The sequence below is a fragment of the Acanthopagrus latus genome, chromosome 21, assembly GCF_904848185.1.
Source record: "Acanthopagrus latus isolate v.2019 chromosome 21, fAcaLat1.1, whole genome shotgun sequence".
NCBI classification, from domain to species: Eukaryota; Metazoa; Chordata; class Actinopteri; order Spariformes; family Sparidae; genus Acanthopagrus; species Acanthopagrus latus.
The window spans coordinates 9154686-9174287 of NC_051059.1; the positions used below are offsets into that span (position 1 = coordinate 9154686).

Genomic DNA, 19602 nt, shown 5'->3' on the forward strand with positions numbered 1-19602 from the left:
AAATACTAAACAACTAAATCACTTTATCCCTATCCAAGTTATGGCTCAGGCAGGAGTTAGCCAGCTCCGTTGCCAGTGACACACACACACACACACACACACACACACACACACACACACACAAAGACTCACAAACTGAAAACATAACCAGGTGATGCTGTTGGGGCTGGTAAACATTCAGCGACACATATGATCTATCAAGGGACATTCTGAAATGGTGTAACTAATTGAAAGGTACCTGACAGAGATGATGTCCATGACGTCCTCTGGCGTGTTAAGTGTGACCCTGAGATCCCGTCCCTCCTGCATCTCCACACTCCCATCCAGGCTGGTGGAGCTCCGCAGCTCTGAGACCCAGTCCACTGCAGCCTGGCCCAAAGCACCGTCAACCCCCATCCTGGCAGACAGCCCCACATGTGCACTGAGGAGAGACACACCGGTTACTGAGCACAGTTGCCAAAAAAAACTGGTAGCCCCCTGTCGCACGTGGTAATGCGGAAGTACTTGGGTTTGATGAATCCAGTCAGGGAGAAGTGAGAAGTATCCCTGTAGTTGATGTTGCCCTTCAGACGCAGAGAAAGGAGGGAGGTCATGTTGATGCCCATTTTGATGGGCAAACCAGACAGAGATGGTAAAAGCAGCTCCTCTGTCATCAGCACGGCCCTGTGGTTCAGCTGAACCTCGTGACCCTGGAGATCAGAGAGGAAGGAAGGCAGACTGAACAGAGGAGAATACACACTGGTGCAATTATTGATGTACATGCCGCATGTTTGATGTCTGTTGCTTTGCTCTTTGTCCCTTTATGTGAAACTTTTTTTATGTTGCTGCCTTGGCCTGGAGTCCATTGTAAAAAAAAAAAATAATAAAAAGTACCTTGAGCAGTTTGACAGCCAGTCCTGCCACGCTCAGCGACACCTGGTTGATTTGGTCGTAGAGGTCTTCACATGTGAACACGCTGAGCTCATTGCCAAACACCTTCACACCAACCCAACACTCGGGCCTGCTCTCCTCTGCTCTCCTGCTCCCAAACAACTGGACAAGACAAATAAATGGGATGGGATCACTACATGACATCAACTTCCCTCAGTGCAAAACATTATTTATTTTCACATGAACAGAAATCCTACACTATAAAAAAGCCTCTTGACTTTTCTGAATGTATCGTTAAAAGTATCTATATCTATTCATGTTTCTGAGTATGCCGAAGCATTTGTAGTTAATGAATACCCTAAGAAGTGACTACTTACACATGCCAAACAACTGAAGATATTTGACTTACTTATAATCCTCCATTACATTTACATTTTGCTATTTTCTGACATTGTACAAGTCATTTAACGGATTAAACAAGAAGATAATCAATGATGAAAAAGTCAGTAGCTGCAGCCCTAGTCATGGTGTTTCCATTAAAGCAGAATAATGTAGTGAGTGCAACACCACTGTCGTAAATACAAATCCCAGGTCTGCAACATTTGTCAGACATAATATAGGTGCTAACTACGGACAAAACTCATTACATCCCAACAATGTTATGTGTTGAAAACTTGTATGTTGAAGTAAACGACCCTCTTACTGAAGTTACACAGAAACAAGTGATTGGGGCAGAGTGGCTGAGACAGAGACACCATTCACCCTGTTACAAGACACTGAACCATCTTAATGATTTGAAGGTAAAAAAGTTACAAAATGTTGCTTTAACTATATCATCATTTTACAAAATGCATGTATGTTACAGTACGTTATGTAATCAAATTTGCACGCTGTTGACCCCCCAAAAAATATGCAACCTAATCCAACCTGACCAAGCTTGGATCCTAAACCCTCTGCCCTGCCTGTTCACCTAAGACACCAGCCCAGTAGAGGCGACTGTCTCCCAACAGTCACAGTGTCCTCACCATGGCCCTGGCCTTGTCCAGGTAACTGTTGGTGCTGGACAAACATTTTTCTCTTTCTCCTCTGTGGCCATCATCTGCTCTCCCTCTCGTCCTCCTCTCCTCCTCGGACTGCCCATCTTTCCGACTTCCAGCTGCAGACTCTCCATCAGAGTGACCGAAAACGTTCTTCAAAAGCGGCTCAGCGTTTTCAACGTGAAGGTCGACCTGAGTTGGGGAACAAAGAAACATGACTGTGACACAGTACTGTGAGCCTCTGATATGACTTGAGGAACGAAAATCGAATCGATATCAAACTCACCTCCAGGAGGTTGTGAGCTCTGCCATAAAAATATGCTGTCAGGTTGGCAGTGGCAGATCTGGGTAGAAAGGATTTGGGCGAGAAAACCAAAGACGTCTCCACGTTTGTGACTCCCATGCCTGAAACAAGTAATCAGAGAAGTGTTTTTCAATCATATTTTACTATCTATTTCACTTAAATTGAAGCCGAAGGGAAGCCGTCGCTACCGGATGAAACAGTGTAGTCTGAATAGGAGGAGTATTTCAGAAACTCAGCCTCAAAGTCCCTGCTGATAATATCATCAGGGAGTGACTCGATTAGCGGCTGCTTCATGGGGTCCTCGCTCCTCAGGACGCTGGTCAGGTGACTCCACACATATGAGCCCACTGAAGAAGCAGAAGAGCGTATATTGTTATACTGGCAAACAGAGCGAGAGGATGAACAAGCACGAAAAGAATCATCGTAACAAACACAGCCACAGAGGTGCAACTTAAATAACCCGAGACGTGGTAACCTCATGAAGTGTTTACAATTATTTGTCTGCCAGCTTGAGTTTCGTTTTGTTGTGATTTCCCGCCTGGAACTGCATCTTATTTGTAAAATGACATTCTTTCACATATCATTTTCAAGCACTTTGGAGAAACACGGTAGACTTCAATTGGTTTACACAGAGAGCAACATAGATCAAGAACTTTCTATAAACAAACAACTGAAGCCAATGTTTAGTCTCGTTTCACCTGCTTGACAATGAGAGCTGGAACACGAGCATGACCGGCAGGGGACTTACGTAGCTCACCAAAAAAAATGTCAATTGCTAAACATTCTCGCAAGGGGAAACTGTTCTGGGCATCCCCACTACAAACCACAGCAGTCTAGTCAGACCTTGGCTGGACGTCTCGTCCCTCAGCGTCGTCTTCACCACATCAAACACGCCCCGATCAGGGCAGCGCATGAGCTGCTGGTATGCTGTGATTCTGACCTCGGGATCCTCCTGGGAGGACCGGTACAGCTGCAACAGCACAGATCTCTAAAGGAAGGAAACTGCCGTCAGTCACTGATGCTAGACTGACACCCACCTCTTCACCTCCGCCTCAACTCATCCTGAATCAATTACTATGTCAAACACAAAGTTAGCTTCTGTGACATGAAGACCATTGACTTGTATTAGTGTTGACTCACGTCGGCTGAGCAAGGAAAGCGTCTGAAGGCTTGGATAGCAGCGAGTCTCAGCTTCGGCGCAGTTGAGTGGCCGAGCACGAGGCGGTTTAGGAGAGGAATGAAGGCTGGGGCAGACAGGCCCATGTTCCCCACTGATTTCAGTGCATAAAAAAGCTGTTGGGAGACACGTTATGTGCAAGTGAGTATGCACTGTTTATGTAAGATTGCCTCAAAACTTGCATTCTGAGGACATAGAATAACACAGTTCATTGTTATGATGTGAAGTGCACCTACTGTACGTCTCTGAGCGGATTGCTCTCCGTCACTGCCCTCCATCAGGGTTTTTTGAAGCGTTTGTACGAAGGTCTGGACCTGAGAAAGTTCACTGCAGGAGGCTTGAGACCTCCGGCACAACTGATAGACCAAACATGATCCAGCTAACAGAGCCTTGGACCGCACCTCTGGGACCTCCAGTAAGTCCTAACCAACACAGCAGAGCTACAGGATGAGCTGTATGCATCATTCACATGTGTTCGACTAATACACCTCCTGAGCGAATTTAGGAAGTAGCTTTGATGGGAGACTTTGCTCATCATTAATGTAATCAAGAAGTTCCTACATTGATGGAGTCGATGATTTGCGGCGACGGGTGGGGGATGAGGGCGATGGTGGAGAGAAACGCGTGAGCCTGCTCCTCCTCCAGCTCTCTGCTCTTCATTAGGTCGGTCAGCAGTAAGATGCAGTTTTCAGATCCGCACGCTGGTAATGCATCTAACAAAGGCTGCCTGTTCAAAGAGTCATTCAACTTTAGTATCAATCTCTGGTGGTTTATGCCATAAAATTTGATGGTTATGGAAAAATGGTCACTTATTAGGGAGTTAGTTGAGATTGTTTGCACAGTAAATACAGTATATAGCTGCAACCATTAGCTGGTTAGCTCAGTTTGGCATAAACACAGGGAGGAAATGCTAACCTGTATCTGCTCAAAGGGAACCAAATTTGCATGCAAACACTGAAAGCTAAAGCTAAAGCTCTCTAATAAGCAGCATTATATCTCATTTGTTTAATCCATGCATATGACTATTCTTTGCAGGGAGCAGCAGCTTCCTGTAGTCTCTGCTGCTTGTTTGGTCAGTACTTACAATGTACATAAACATATAATGTAAATTAGTGAACTTTTGGGGTTACGCTAGGCGGATTTTGCTACCTTTCGACAGAGCTGAACTGTTAGCATAGCCTAAAAACTGGAAACAGCTATTCTAGCTTTTATGCTGTGCTAAAAGACTAGCTAACTACTAGCTATTGCCATGGCCTCATAGCTGAAGAACCGGACCGACATAACAGTGGAGATCAATCTTACAGCACTCTTTTACTTTGAGTTTCCCCTGTGTGATGCGCCCATTGTTAATTATATTATCAATTACACCCATGGAAGTCAAAATGCTTTGTTAAAGGTTTATCTGCCATCTTCTAGTCAAAGTCATAATAAGAGCCTGCCCTGCTCTGGCATGTCAGCTCCTCTGTGCCTCAGAGTAGTGTCTGATTGAGTTGGCCACTGTCCCACACAGACTGTCCTTTGTTAACTTGTTGACTTGGCCAGAGGCTGTGTGTATTTTTCTCATTATAAAGCATAAAGGGGAGTTCTCTCAGCTTTAATCCAATTTACTGGTAGCTCAAGCACAAGATCTTCCATTAGCTTTAATTCATGACGGTGGAAATGTGCAACTAAAACAGTCATGTGGAGACACTGATGAAGAAGTGGAGGCAAAAGACACTGAGGAAACACTGACCAGTCGTTGCGGCACTTGAAAGACGCTTCTTGCCAAAGTGCCTTGAGCTGAGAGAGGGTCTGATCTCTCAGCTGGAAAGCCAGTTGAAGGAACTCTTGTGATACCTAAGAGCGGACCCAAACACACGTATAGCTTTTTTGGGGGGAAAAAAAAAATGTCTCTGCACAACCAGAATGAATCACCTCCTGCAGAACTGTGAATACGCTTCATCCCCTCAATCACCTGATCCTCACACACTAATTTTATCACAGAGTGTGTCAGGCCCTGGGTCTTGCGGCCTCTTTTAAACACCTCCTATGTAAACTCACTATGAAGAGGGTTGCCAGATTAGGTTTGACTGAACTCCTTTGTATGGGAGACATTAAAATGACTGGCTCACACAGAGCCAAGTCCCAGGGGAAGTCAAGCAACGATTTACAAACACAAATGTGCCAACAGTGGTCTGGCAAGGTACGTCAACTTAAAGGGGATTCATATTCATAACTAAAAGGTACTGCATCGCCTGGAGTGTAAGGCAGGCAAACTGAAACATACAATAAGCATTTTGTTACGTATAAATACAGTTTAAACTCACCAATTGTGGGTCTGAGGTAAGGCTACATAACACACGGACAGTTTGACTGGCTTGCTGAGGTGTTGATGCTCTAGCTTTCCCTGGCCTCTCAGCCCCCTCGTCTTCAAACTGGAGGTCAGTTAGCACACCGACACGTAAAGAATCTGCAAGAGCGTTGGTGAGAACAGGCATCAGGGTCCATGTCTGCAAAACAGCTGCTGATAGTAACTTTAAAAGTGTTAAAGGTCCCATAAAGGTTCATACTTTTATTTTAGGTATCTGCTAGAATTTTATTTTACATGATTTAATGTTCAATAAAACATATTAAGTTTTAGTGCCTGTCTCTTTAAAGCCCCCCTCCCTCCTGTAAGATCAGACTGCTCTAATTGATCAGCTCTCACAGGCCTGAGCAGGCCCCGGCCGCCATGTTTCCGTGTCAGGCATGGTTGATCTTCCTTTTCACAATGTGGAACCTTTAATACTACCCCTGACCTGTGCCTGAAGGAGTCCCAGGCTGGGCTCTGAGCAGGAGCAGGGTAGACACCGTTTGGGTCTTCACCAGCCCTGCAGTCCTGGACCATGTTGCCATGGAAACGGTTTCGGTGCAGTTGACCTCCTGCATCACTGTAGATCCACGCCTCTGAAGACAGTGCAGCTCTGAACGCACCGACTGGCAAAAAAGACATGACACAAACCTCCCGTCATAGAAGCATGAATCAAATGCAGCTGTTGAGCCAAAGCACTGATGTAATATTGACAACAGTGGGCTAAAAATGACATCCTCTTATTCGGTGGTGCGGAAATCTCTGGTGAGAACAAGCGTCATCACCCATTTTTTCAGTTCCACTTTTCTTGAGCTCAGACATCAGAGAGGAGGAAAAAACAATCTACAAGACGAATGCATCGGCAGGGTCACAGTGAGGAATTTATACTTTATTTTTGTAAGTATTAATGTAATCGTTGAAGTAAACACAATTGAAACCTGACATTCCTGTTTTATGTTCACTTACTTTGACATTTTTATCATTCACAAAGATGTGAATTTAGTTTTAGGGCTCCACACTGCTAGTTCTTGAACTAAATTAACAAAATATTTAATCATTTATGTAATATTTGTCCTAATAGTAGGATATATAAATGCATATTTAAATGCAGTCTAAAAATATTGGAATCAGACTATAACATCACAACCATGCACATGACTTTAAAGGGGTGCTTTGTAGTCTGGGAGAAGAAATTCCAACTCTCTTTCAAAATTCAAAATATTAATACTTACGATAAACTAAATAGTTCACAGTAAACACACTACATGCTGCACCTTTAAGTGTAGAGTATAAACTCCCCTCAAGTTGCACCCAAAGTCCCCAGAGAAGGTGCATGGCCTTAGTGTTTTCAGTGGTAGCCTCGTTCCCATGCATTTTTGACGAAGAGAAAAGAGAGGCAAACTCACTGTATCTGCAGTTAAAGATACTGAATGGGGCCAGAAGTTTGCCAGCCTGGATTGGTGGCATTGCTGTAGATCCCTGCTCTTCAGCAGTAACGGTCCTCGCCTCTCATACCTGCTGGTGCACGTCCCGTACAAGTCTGTCTGGAAGCAGCAAGAGGCGTTAAAGAAAAGTCAGATAATCACCCGGTGAATGCACCGTTTTATGACAAGATCTTAATGACGGTTATTGTTTGTGGCAGGAGCAGAGGTTGTATTGTCAGTTGTGAAGAAGTGGTTGCACTTGTTTTATTTTGAAATCTCCATGAAGACAAGGCACTCGCTGTGAGTTTGCGAACTTGGCAGTTATAAGATAAAACACAGCCCTCATCAACCCTCACCTCCTTTTCTAGTTCCTGTTTGGAGGCCATGCGGGAGGTCTGGAGCATGCTCAGTAGAGCCCTTTTAATGTTGAGGGCCCACACCTGCTCCCCCTCCTGGCGACAGAGGGCCGTGACCTTTCCCCCCTGGAGGGAGAACTTGAGGCGCGTTCTCTCCAGTGAATCCCTGGGAAACAAAAACACCAGATGAGCGCCCCCTGAGACCCGGCAACAGACAAGTGGAGCATCTGAACAGAGTATCACATTCATAGGAAAAACAGTTGTAGCATTCCAAAATGACTCAGAGCGAGAACAGACAGGCCAACATGCATTAACTCAGAATAAATACGCAGATGAGGGGTGAAGCATGCATTCATTCATTCACTGTCTTCTGAAGAAAAAAACACCTCAAATTGTATAAATCTGCTTAATTACCTCAAGCTCTTTAAACGCTGCACAGAGTGCTCCTTCTGAGGAGAAAGCCGCTTTATCTGCGGATTCCTAATCTGTTGGACGAGCATAAATAATCATCTCTATGCAATACTTTGCTTTACTTTTAAGTTTTTCCTCACAAACACTTTTTCACTAAAGCTGACCTGCATCATCAAGTGACACTTGGAAACCACGTCGATATCAACCACACAGTCCAGAGCCAGTCCATTCCTGCCAGCATTGGAGCCATGGAGGGTGGTGGTAACTATCGTGCTATACCTGTAAGTATACCTCACCCCTCTCTGATAGGACAGGTCAGAGCTAGAAAACCCTATAGAGACATGAAATAATAATCACAAGATGCGGGGAAAACTAATATTTCAGTGTGCTGCATGAAGAACATTCTCATTGTTGAAGTGTTATCATCATATATGATATAAGAAACAAACTGGGTTCTCACCAGGACAGCTTGAATCACAGAGATTTGGTTCCGTCTGAAGGCAATCGCCTACTGCATAGAAAGTCAGGTTCGAATATCAGACATAATGACAAAAAAAGAGAAACTCTTCTAAAAGATAAGACAGCTAAAACTCCACGCTTTAAAGTCATGTCACGCGGTTCTTTGTCAAATCATCTCTGCTTTACCTGGAAAATTAAACGACCCCAGAATCAATATAGCTGACAACAAAAGCCATAAAACTCACCATGTAGCAGGAGACAAGTGAGCGCAACATGCAGACAACTGACCAGTAACAAGGACATAGCCATAGCAACCCCGAGTCACTGCAGGTCTGGCCGCCTCCGAGCCTCCACATGTAAGCGAGATGAAAACCAAGCAGTGTTCACAGTCACTGAATGACCACACTTGTACGTGGGCTTCCCACAGTGACCCACAGTGCTCACGGCAACCAATCAGGAAATACCTTCCAAGTTGGAGCTACAAACATTTGCTGAGCCAATCACTTGACACAGAACCAATCCTCAGGGGGGGAAAAAAGTATTTTTTCTTGTACCCCCATTAATTTGGACTATAGAACAATATGACATGAGCCACATATGGAGAGAAAATTCAGTTTATTGCAGGAAAGTTAAATGGGCTTTATTAGGGTTGGAGAAGAAATTCAAACTATATTTACCACATCAGTAAGGTAAAAATACATTTATTAACTCAGATGTATTCATTTTTTTCCCATAAGTGAATAAACAAGCTGTTCTCAGAGGAAAAAAGGGTCTCTAGAACACTGTTTGAAGCTAGAAAGGTGGCAGGGTCTGCCAAATATAAACAAATGAAAACAAAGAGTATGTTTATTTACTCAGTCAGTAAAGAACTACAGTACACAGCAGTGCACCTTTAAACAGTTTGAGCTGGCATAATATCAGACTTGAGATCTGACATGTTCTCCACAGGGATAGCACAAATGTATTATAAAGGGGTGGACAAAATCACATAGTATACAATACAAATACAAATATCTGGGGCTGCAGCTGGATGACAGGTTGGACTGGACAGCAAACATGGACGCTGTACACAGGAAAGGACAGAGCCGTCTGTACTTCCTGAGAAGGCTGGGGTCCTTCAACATATGCAAAAAAAACCGCTGCAGATGTTTTACCAGTCTGTGGTGGCCAGCGTCCTCTTCTACGCTGTGGTTTGCTGGGGAGGAAGCAGCAAGAAGAGGGACGCTGCCCGACTGGACAGACTGGTGAGGAGAGCTGGCTCAGTGGTGGGCACAGAGCTGGACTCTCTGGTGACTGTGGCAGAGAGAAGGACCCTGGACAAACTGCAGTCCATACTGGACAACACCCACCACCCTCTGCACAACACCTTCAGCAGGCAGAGGAGTATGTTCAGTGGCAGACTGCTGTCTCAATCCTGCTCCACCAACAGACACAATAACTCTTTCGTCCCCCTGGCCATCAGACTGTACAACAGCTCGCAGTGATGTCAGGAAGCACAATAGACAATGGACAAATGCACTCAAAAGCACTCATCTTTTATAGCCCAATTTAATTCAATTGTACACCGTCCCCTGTCCCCTTAATACTCTTTACCTCTATGTCACTTTATACTTTTAATATCACTTTATATTTTTATACAGTTGTACAAAACATTGTTATAACTTTTTCTATTCCATATTTTTATTTCTACTGTTTCTTTGATATTGTATGTATGTTCAGTGTATGTTCAATGTTTGTTATTGCTACGGGATGCTTGAATTTCCTCCAGGATCAATAAAGTATCTATCTATCTATCTATCTATCTATCTATCTATCTATCTATCTATCTATCTATCTATCTATCTATCTATCTATCCATTTAGTTCAGGGCTGTAAAACAAAGCCTGTAAGAGTAATTACTGTGGTTATATGAATCATTGGTGCTGTTATCCTACACACATAGAGACTGTGTCAATATGACCATAAATCAATAAGCCGCACAACCAGCGCGGACTCTAATCTGCTAAAAGCTGATTCATTAACCTCTCAGAAGACAACTACAGTGAAGAGAAGTAAACCTGAGAGACGAGAGACCTCTAGTGTCTGCGTTACGGATTAAAAAAAAAAAAAAAACAGTTGTAAAAGTGGAGATCTGTGGGGCTGCGGCGTCTCCTCGTACGAGTCTACTTGTCGCCAACGTGAAATAAAACGCCCTCCACCACTCAGCCACGTTCTTCAGCTGAGCTCAAACTAATTCACCCAACACGCCCTCCATCCTCATCTCCTTCCCCCCATCATTACCCAAGCTCCACGATGCACCCGCCGCCGCGGTCCACGCCCGTGCTGCGACGTCAGTGACTGCGTGCTGCTGGATGACGCCGCGTTCAAATACACAGAACGAATTGTATTTTAGTCCTTCGTTTGAAAAATACCGTTAACCGGCGTTAACCCCAACTTTTAGGCGATGAAATAGTCGTAAAAGTGCAGTTCTTTGCAGTAAGTATGTCAATGGGTGTTATAGCATGCAACATTATAACATTGTTATGAAAGCCTACTGTGATTTAGAGATAATCCATAAAATTCACACAGAGAACAGAACTTAATGCTAGATTTCTTCCTTTGTAATATGGTATAATGTACTTTGTTGCCGTGATGTGAATGCGTCCTTTATTACGTCGATGTTGGAGTAATGTAGTGACAAAATAAATCTACAACTTTATAGAAATTTAGACACATAAACACCACCCAAAGAGTTTTAACCGAACGGCAGTGAACGCACCCTTAGTCCGGACCAGGGGGCGTAGGTTTGACCGGCTTCTCGGAGGCTCAGACACAATGAACCGTCAGACGGTGCGAGGCACGCATGTTGGCCTGGAGGCATTGGCACGGTTTTAGCACGTTATTATTCTCAATTGTGCCTTTTTTGGTTTATTTAGTCGTTTTCAAAGTGTTGACACACTGTATGGCGGTGAGGGCTCGGCTGGAAACGGTTGGTTCGTCGAGTTTGATGAAAACGAGGTCAGAATCTAACTACCGTTAGCCCCTCCTGGACGATTCTTTTCGTTATTTTTTTTTCTACAACCAGCAAAGCAAGTCCGGTAACGATGTCGTTTACTGCCTCGTCTGATTATTTCGCTGCCGAGTGTCTGGTATCGATATCCAGCGGTCCTGTCCTGCACAGACCCACCCCGGTCGCCCCCGCCAGCCAGCCGGCCACGGTGGGCCTGCTCCCTGGGGAGCCCGACGGGTCAAGCGAGGACAGGGAAGTGCGGGAGACGCTCAGGCTGGAGGGGGCGAACATGATGGCGGTGGCCGGTATCCTGACCGACCTGCACGGTAAGTTCCGCCCCATGTCGGCCTACTCGGAGAGCAGCAACTCCTCGTGCGGTGGAGAGAGCGGCTACACCACGTTGTCCGACCCGACCACCCCTACCATGACCCCCTCCGCCACCCCGGTCCCCGGACAGCAGCAGCAGTTGAGGGGGGGAGGAGGCGTGGGGGCCCCGCGCTCCCCGGTGAAGCGACACCAGTGCACTTTTGACGGGTGCGACAGAGTTTACGGGAAATCGTCCCACCTGAAGGCACACATCCGGACACACACAGGTACGGAGACAACAACAGTCAGCAGTTCACATGTTTTATAACCCCTGAATATAAACTTTGTTACTTCTGCGTTGTCGCTGACATCCACGGTCGTGCTGTTATTACCATTAGATCAGATAAATGGGGGAAGTGTTATGCTCTTTTGTTTCATGATATTAGTTGATAGTAGCGTGGTTAGTGTTTTCCCATATACCCCCGACTTGCTACAATAACGAGGCCAAACAAAGAGGGAAAGACGGAAAAACTCCCCTTCAGAGAGTCTGACAAAGAAGTAAACTAACAAAAGAACTGGGCTGGACGTTAAAACCGGTGACGAAGGTCTTCCTCCCGACTGGATTTGCATATGAAATGAACGTAAGACGAAACCTTAACGTCGAGGGCAGAGAGTTCACTGTAGGTCCTGTTGATGGCAGCAGCAAGTGCTGGATGTAGTGGCTGTTCAGTTTCACTTTGGGCATCTCCACCTCGTCCACTGGCTTCTGTCGACGACTTCACTGTCCACATAGTGTTCGTTTATTGATCCATGTCGAGGAGGAGCCAAAATGGTGGCGCGCAAATGGATGCATAATCTACACATTTGTCTTTTTTTCTGTCTGCGTGCATGCGGGGGAACTGTTCTGTAGCGCCTCCGTTTTTAAAGTTCTGTCCCAACCATCTGTTCCCACGATGTAGTTTGTAATACATCCGCGTGTCAGGGTGATAACCGAGCTCTGCCACAGAGGTAAAAATGTGCATGTGATTATTTTTTGTGTTTTTTTGTTTTTTGTTTTTTTTTCGCGAAATGAGAAGAATTGGTGCGTTCAGGGTCAGTGAGCAGGCGCAAACGGATTAAGGACAGGAAACTGCTCAAAGAAACTGTGGTGGGAACGCCCACGAAGAGTAGTGCAACAACAACGTGGCCCGGCTTTGTGATCTTGAAAATGGCACCGAGCATCCTCCTCGCTTATCCTGGTTTTACTCATGTTGCCTGCGAGAGATTAAGGCTAGTAGTAGCTTAGGAAAACACTAATCTGGAGAATCTAAATCCTAGATATGTTTTGTGGCGTATTAAACTGTGTGAGATGAGCATGCACCCCATTTCATAAACGTCTGGCAAATTTGTGTCATTAAAATGTTTGGGATGTGGCCACACATTTCTTTTTGTTTAATTCATTAACATTGTTTTTTTGATCAATCAGTATGCCCTATATTGTTAGTTTGAAAGCAGAATGTATTTGAGGTTTGAGGTACACGAACAAACAGATCACTACATGTTTAACAGTGCCCGAGACATATTATTTAATTGAAATTAAAATAATTGCATTTATGTAGAAGCAGTCGGCTGTTATTTAAAATATGAAAGATTTATTAAAAAAGGGGGTCTACACATCTGTCAGACACACGTTGCAGCAGGGATGCAACCAACCATTAATTTAATTGACTGATAATCGTGGTCATTTCCTCGATGTAGTTGATTGGGCGTCTGTCAAGTAAAATGTATAGCAACCAGAAAATATTCATTCAAGAAGCTGGAATCAGAGATTTAAAACATTTGGAAAACAGTTTCAAGTAATGAATGAATCGTTGCAGCTCTACATTGCACATGTTGGAGATGAAAGTGTTTGTCAGACAATAAAAAAATAATCACCTATTTTATAATCAAGTAATTTTTCAAGTATAAATATAAAAACTTCTCTATTTTTAGTGTCAGCAATTCAAAGGAAATGGCATTTTTCTCCATCTTCTGTTCTAACATTTGAAAGACCAAACAAGTAATCTAGAAAAGCTGACAACTCTGATCAACACACAAGACTTAGTTGAGGTATATAACTGCATTTTTCAAAATTTCATAAATCGGACTACAGTGCAAATTTATCATCCACCTACATAGACCTAATGGTTTGTAAACTTGAATATCTTTGTACACATGCAGCTATGATTCGACATAAGATATATTCCACTGCTGTTCTACCTGCAGTACCTTCACAGCCCACCATGGCGCCGCAGCTCACAGTTTTAGATCCCTCATGTAGAGGATTAGTAAAGAAGACAATTATACATAGTGGCTACTATTTAACTGATGTACTGGATTGGTGCAAGTTTATTGTAATAGTCAGCAAGGGAGTTGGACAGTTGATGTTTGAATAGTATTTTATATGGTGGTTAATGGTTCCCCCTTCTTTCTGCCTCTGTGCTGCAGGTGAGAGGCCCTTCCCGTGCACCTGGCCTGACTGTGAGAAGAAGTTTGCCCGCTCTGATGAGCTCGCCCGCCACACCCGCACCCACACAGGGGAGAAACGCTTCCTGTGCCCGCTGTGCGATAAGCGCTTCATGCGCAGTGACCACCTGATCAAGCATGCTCGGCGCCATCCAGACTTCCAGCCTTCCATGTTGGGACGCAGCAAGGGAGCATCCTCCTCTCCCAGCCAAGCCATGCACCATTAGGATGGTTTTGGGGTGGGGGGCTTCACTGCAGGAGCACAGAAGGGTCACATTGGTTTCAGGTTAACCAGCAACAATCAGATCCACTGACCAGGATTTAGCATTGCTGTGTTGTACTCAAAAAATGTGCACATAACCCCACACGTACACAAGCCAACACACACAGCTGGATGTGAGGGGGAAGTAGCCTCATCTCTCCATCCACACTGATGAGTCATGTGACCACTATCCACCTGCTCGACATAACTAGGGTTGGGTATAAAGAATGTTCCAAATCTGTAAGAACGATAAGAAATGTGCTTTTCGATTCCACTTATCGTTTCCTGAAAGCAAAGTTTGGACCTACCACACTTTCCTTTTCATTGCCGGTCACATGTGTATCAAAGCATGTGCATAATGTTTACAGCATGATGTACTGGAGCTAGCTCTCTACTTCGGTAAAGACAGTAAAGATGCAGTGAATTGTAATCACTGCATGAAAATGAATACATGCAACTGGAAAAAGTCCATCTGATGTGACAACACATTTATTACAGAATGGTATAAGACTGCAGCATATTTCATGTCCTGTATCATGACCTAATGAATTTAAATGTTGAAACGTTTTTATAGCTCAAATAACCAGATCTGAATGTCTGTTTTTTGGTTAATCCACTGAATTAAATACAGGACAAATCAAGGTACTTCATCACATTGATGCAAAAGTCTAGGAAATCAATGATGCCATAAAGCAGCCAATATTGCCTAATAGAAAGATAAAATTAGGCTTTAATGACTCGGAAAGTTAAACTTTAGCACATCAGAGAATATTTATATTTGTCGTTTGTTTTTTTTTACCAAAAACACATGACAAAGAACATCATTTATTAAATGTTTATGAAAATAAATGTTTTTGTCTTTCAACACACTTTGGTTTCTTTTCTCACTCAGGACTCGATTTGAATGGGAATCATTAAGCAGATTGGAATCAATTTAAAAATAAACCCAACCCTAAAAATAACCTCATAAACTCAAACTGAAACACTTTCACAACTTGCAGGGATTTCTTCACATTTTCTGTCATAATCTGCACATTCATCATCAGCCAAAAGTCCTCTGTTTTCTTATGGTTAATTTGTAAATTATTTTTGTGCTCTTCAGTACCATTTCTTCACCATGAGTAGCACAATATTGTGATGTTAGGTAGCGAGGCAGTGGCTAGAAGTCTTTTAGCTTTTTTTTTTCCTTCTCCTTTTAGCTTTGCTGATTGTGACACATTCCTTCATTTTTATTGCATTAGTAATGAGGCAATTTGTCAATATTCTTTTGTATATCCAATTTAATTATAGATCAAATATTAATTTTGCAGAAAGTGGATCAAACTTCACTGTAAAGGAGCTGTTTGCATGCCATCTTTAAGTCTAAATCAGTTATCAGTTATCATCCTTATGCTGACACATAATATAAAGTAGTATTATGTCTAATACTGATGCAAATGTAAATAAGCTTCAAGCATTTTAATGTAGAAAACTGGTAATGCTACTAGCAGCAGAATTAATACACGTGATGAATTGTAGTCCTTATATTAGGGGTGACAGTATATGCTTGATAGGATGGCATTGCCTGTGAGTGTCAGTGTGTATGTGTTTTTATTTACACTTTTGTTAGCGACTGAACTTGGAAAAGTTAGTATGTTATGGTATCATAATTCTTTGGGGGGAAGTGGGGGGGAAGGTGACATGAGTTGAGCTTGACTTTCAGCCTGCTGCCTTCAAAGTAAAAGCATTCACCACACTCATCAGACGTGTGGAGCCAGACGGCAGAATGCATTTCAGGATCAGGTGTAACCAGGGTTTCTTTACTTGGGTTGAGTTTTGGCAGCAGATACATTCTCACATGTAGCATCGGGGGGAAAAAATCCTGTTAGAACTGTTTGTATTGGAATCAAAGTTGGCATAAAACTTAATAAGAATGGATTCAGTCCGCTTAGTAGACCTTTACTGAGGGGGATATTTTCACTTGTCAAAACAGCAACAACACAGGTACAACTGATAATGCTAGCTATGGCTCTGTTCTATCTTTGTGAGTCATTGAATCAGCATGCACAATGTCTGGGGCAGGCACTTGTAAACAGGATGCGTCCATTAATGACGTTATTAGTTACACCTCTGTTTGACAACACCAAATGTCCGCTGATGAAGAAATGTTACTATGCTGTTGAAATGGGGCTTTGTGAAAGGTCCTGTGTGGAGGATGTAGGGGTATCTGTCTGTTTTATGTTTTCGTGAGGGTATAATCACCTTTCATATCTTTCATATCTAAAGAGCGAGCTGATCCTTTATCATGGAGACAGCCCATTGATCCAATAAGGGAAACTGTGGCTACAGCAATGGAGGCAGAGCCCAATTCAGTCCTATAAAATCACTCATTGGCACATGAAACCAAAAAACATTAAACTTCGTGAGGGTAAATTATCCAGATCTTCCGCTTAGCATCTGTATTGTGTGGCCCATAGAGTGTGCACACCACATCAAATTGGCTTCGAAAAACTGGCGCCGTTCCTTGGGATTCGACTGCCATGGTGCAACTATGTTTCTGCAGTAGCCCAGAACAGACAAACCAGACTCTGGCTCTTAAGAGGGTCCATAGTGTTTTAAGCAGCTACTAGTACAGAGGCTGAGACGAGGGGTGTTCAGTTGGTTGTGTCTACAACCACAATGCTAGATGCCACTAAATCCTACACACCGGACCTTCAAGAGCCAGTTCAGTCCTTTAAAGAAAACCGGCACCTACATATTCCTTTAAGCCAAAAAGTTTGATAATCCTTATGTGTTTCAGGAATAATCACTAACTGAATCAAGCATTCCTCAAGTAATTCAGATGTTTAAAGTCTATCCAAGTACATTCAGTGTCCAGGTCTGTTTCTAGAGAGGTTGAATCTTTTTTTTTTTTCTTTCTTCTGTGTTTCCACACTGTTTTATGTCCAGCTCACGGACATCTTCCTTTATCTCAGAGAACAACACTCTTCAGGAAAATCTGAAAGCCTTAAACTATGTCATAACTACTTTGCACCATGTTTACAGTTTGATCATTGTATAGGTGTGTAACGCCCTCTCATGGGCTCATTACAGATACTCATTATGCAATATGGCACTTTTTTCTTACAGGTGTATTTGGCTGAATAGTGTAATGGCTTGCACTGTTACTATGCTTCTCCAAGCGAGCACTGTGGAACTTTGCTAGTGTGTTGATAGCCAATGGTTTGTAAAACTGCCTTTTTGTCCAAGTGCTTTAGAACGTGTGATAAAAGAACTGGGTAGTTATTTTTATTTCAATTTATTTTGTGTGTGTGTTTGCTTAGTAATTCAGGCCATCTCTTGTTGTGGGATTTTTTTATTTTCTTCATTTGTGTTTCCAGATCTGTTGTCTCCTCCACACTAAAATCAAAGAGGAAGGACCTCAGACGTCTTCCTAATTCATCTGTCAAAACCATCTCCATATACCGTTTTACTGTTGATCTCATTTAAATGGGAGCCGTACTCACCGGAGTGAAATTTTGTACACATTTCGTCTTAAAAGGTTCGATCTGTCGACAGTTTTTGGTTGCTGCTGGCAGTAGCCTCAAACACATGGACTGCTTAACAAAGGAACACACACATTGTTCTTGTTTTATACGTCTTCAAATGGACAGACTCGCTCCCGTCTCTCCTCACAGATGGGAGTGTCTTCTCACACAGACTCTGTCCGGGTCTCAAAGCTATAATATCACAAGAAGAACATACCTCACAGATTTATTTTTTATTTTTTATTTGGTGTCTGTACAATTCCATCCAACCTGTCTTTCAGAAATTCCTCTCAAGCCACTGAGCCTTGGATTTCAGAAATGTGTTTATATCAGCTAGATGGTCTGTTGTGTAGGCTTTGTCCTCATCTTGTCTTTATATGCAACATCACTACTTCCTGTGTAGCAGCAGAGTTTCCTTTATCCCTGCCTCGATGAACTTCTGTTGTTCTTGGACAGTAGCAGATGAACCTACTGGATAAATCCTGCACCCGACCCCCCTGTCATTAGAGCCCAGCAGGAGTTTTTAGTCACCAAGGGAAAGACTCACTGCAGGCTCGGACAGAGGCTTAAAAGGGGTATTAAAATGTTAAAACATAATACCTGTAAACTGTCACTTCACTGCAGATTTCAATTGTAAGAGCTCTAGTCCAAATCTATTTGTTCATATCACTGAATGTGGCTTGATGACAAACGAGCATTATCCACTTTGGATTTCAGTTTTGCTGCGCTGCCTCACTGAGAAAAACAAAACAAAAAATAAATTAATAATGCGATAATTTCTCTCGTCACCACACTAATTCAGATATGCACATTGTACAGAAACAGATGTTTTTTAAATTGATGCCTAATTTTTACATTAATGTAATTTTTAAAAAATCCTCTTCTCAAAGCTTTAGTTAAAGAGGAACTGTGGAACTAAATAATTGCTGCAACACGCTGTTTTGATATTTATATTCTCAGGTGTCTTCAATTTTTTGAGCATTGGAGTTTCAATATTTCCTGTTCAACACCTAAGTACAAGCATGTTTTATTTCTCTTTGTTATGCCGATTAATTTATTTCCAACAAGAATTGTATCATTTGTGTGGTTTAATTATTCTTTTCATAACTCATTTTTGTGATATGGAACAGTACTAATATTAAATGGTTCCATTGTTTGCTTGACATGAGAATACCAGTGCTTTTTTTAAAAATAAAAATCCTTAAGTTGACTGCTGTGGTCTCTTTGTGTGTTGTTTCCTCTGCTGTGTGGAGTTATCCCATCAGCACATAGCAGCCTCAATTAAAAAAAAAAAATGTGTTGCCAGTGTACTATTTAATAAAGGCCATGATGTTGGAAGGCAATCTGATTATAATTTTTAAAAATCCTTGGGCTGATAGACTTTTTAATCGACTCACAAAGAGTCTTCATCAAGGCATGACATTATTTGAACAAAGTACAAAGTGGCTTGGCTAGGTCTTAATTACAGGTCATAAACCCAAATTAAAGCTGCGAGCAGCGTTGGACGGGCCCTCGCAGTCCACGCACCTCGGGGCATGCTGCCGTCAGGGCTCCTGCATGCAACGCCTCGAAGAAGCTGTTTCTTTATAATTTGGTGGCCTGCTCCTGCTGGTATTAAGTAATGTACGCTGAAGTCAGAAAAAGTGCGTGTACTGCTGCGTGATTCCCCAGACAAAGACTGGGTTTTT

General features: G+C 42.9%; 2 protein-coding genes across 3 annotated transcripts in view; one reads left to right on the forward strand and one right to left on the reverse strand.

The window, feature by feature from the left end:
* The window catches only part of LOC119011822, a 40568-nt gene extending 31713 nt beyond the window's left edge, over positions 1-8855 (reverse strand). Inside the window, exons 1-19 of one of the 2 annotated variants that reach the window (XM_037085225.1) lie at positions 8613-8855; positions 8369-8419; positions 8073-8239; positions 7912-7982; positions 7498-7663; positions 7124-7261; positions 6166-6343; positions 5695-5837; positions 5121-5224; positions 3950-4115; positions 3625-3810; positions 3352-3504; positions 3055-3199; positions 2400-2558; positions 2194-2312; positions 1896-2099; positions 874-1032; positions 505-689; positions 239-421 (exon numbers count right to left, since the gene is read on the reverse strand). In XM_037085225.1, coding sequence (XP_036941120.1) covers positions 239-421; positions 505-689; positions 874-1032; positions 1896-2099; positions 2194-2312; positions 2400-2558; positions 3055-3199; positions 3352-3504; positions 3625-3810; positions 3950-4115; positions 5121-5224; positions 5695-5837; positions 6166-6343; positions 7124-7261; positions 7498-7663; positions 7912-7982; positions 8073-8239; positions 8369-8419; positions 8613-8676 — 2741 coding nt within the window. In that variant the 5' untranslated portion in view covers positions 8677-8855. The remainder of the gene's footprint in view (positions 1-238; positions 422-504; positions 690-873; positions 1033-1895; positions 2100-2193; positions 2313-2399; positions 2559-3054; positions 3200-3351; positions 3505-3624; positions 3811-3949; positions 4116-5120; positions 5225-5694; positions 5838-6165; positions 6344-7123; positions 7262-7497; positions 7664-7911; positions 7983-8072; positions 8240-8368; positions 8420-8612) is intronic. The other variant, XM_037085226.1, reaches the window with a different exon arrangement.
* Positions 8856-11107: 2252 nt separating this feature from the next.
* On the forward strand, positions 11108-19124 carry zgc:153115 (uncharacterized protein LOC768186 homolog). The gene is made up of 2 exons (XM_037083587.1): positions 11108-11949; positions 14129-19124. Exons 1-2 carry the CDS (start codon positions 11451-11453, stop codon positions 14371-14373), a joined length of 744 nt encoding a protein of 247 aa, XP_036939482.1. The 5' UTR covers positions 11108-11450; the 3' UTR covers positions 14374-19124.
* The last annotated feature ends 478 nt before the right edge of the window (positions 19125-19602 follow it).

Coding starts and splice junctions, on each gene's coding strand:
- zgc:153115 (XM_037083587.1), top strand. CDS start 11,451: ATGTCGTTTACTGCCTCGTCTGATTATTTCGCTGCCGAGTGTCTGGTA. Junction 11,950..14,128: donor ACACATCCGGACACACACAG/GTACGGAGACAA, acceptor TCTGTGCTGCAG/GTGAGAGGCCCTTCCCGTGC.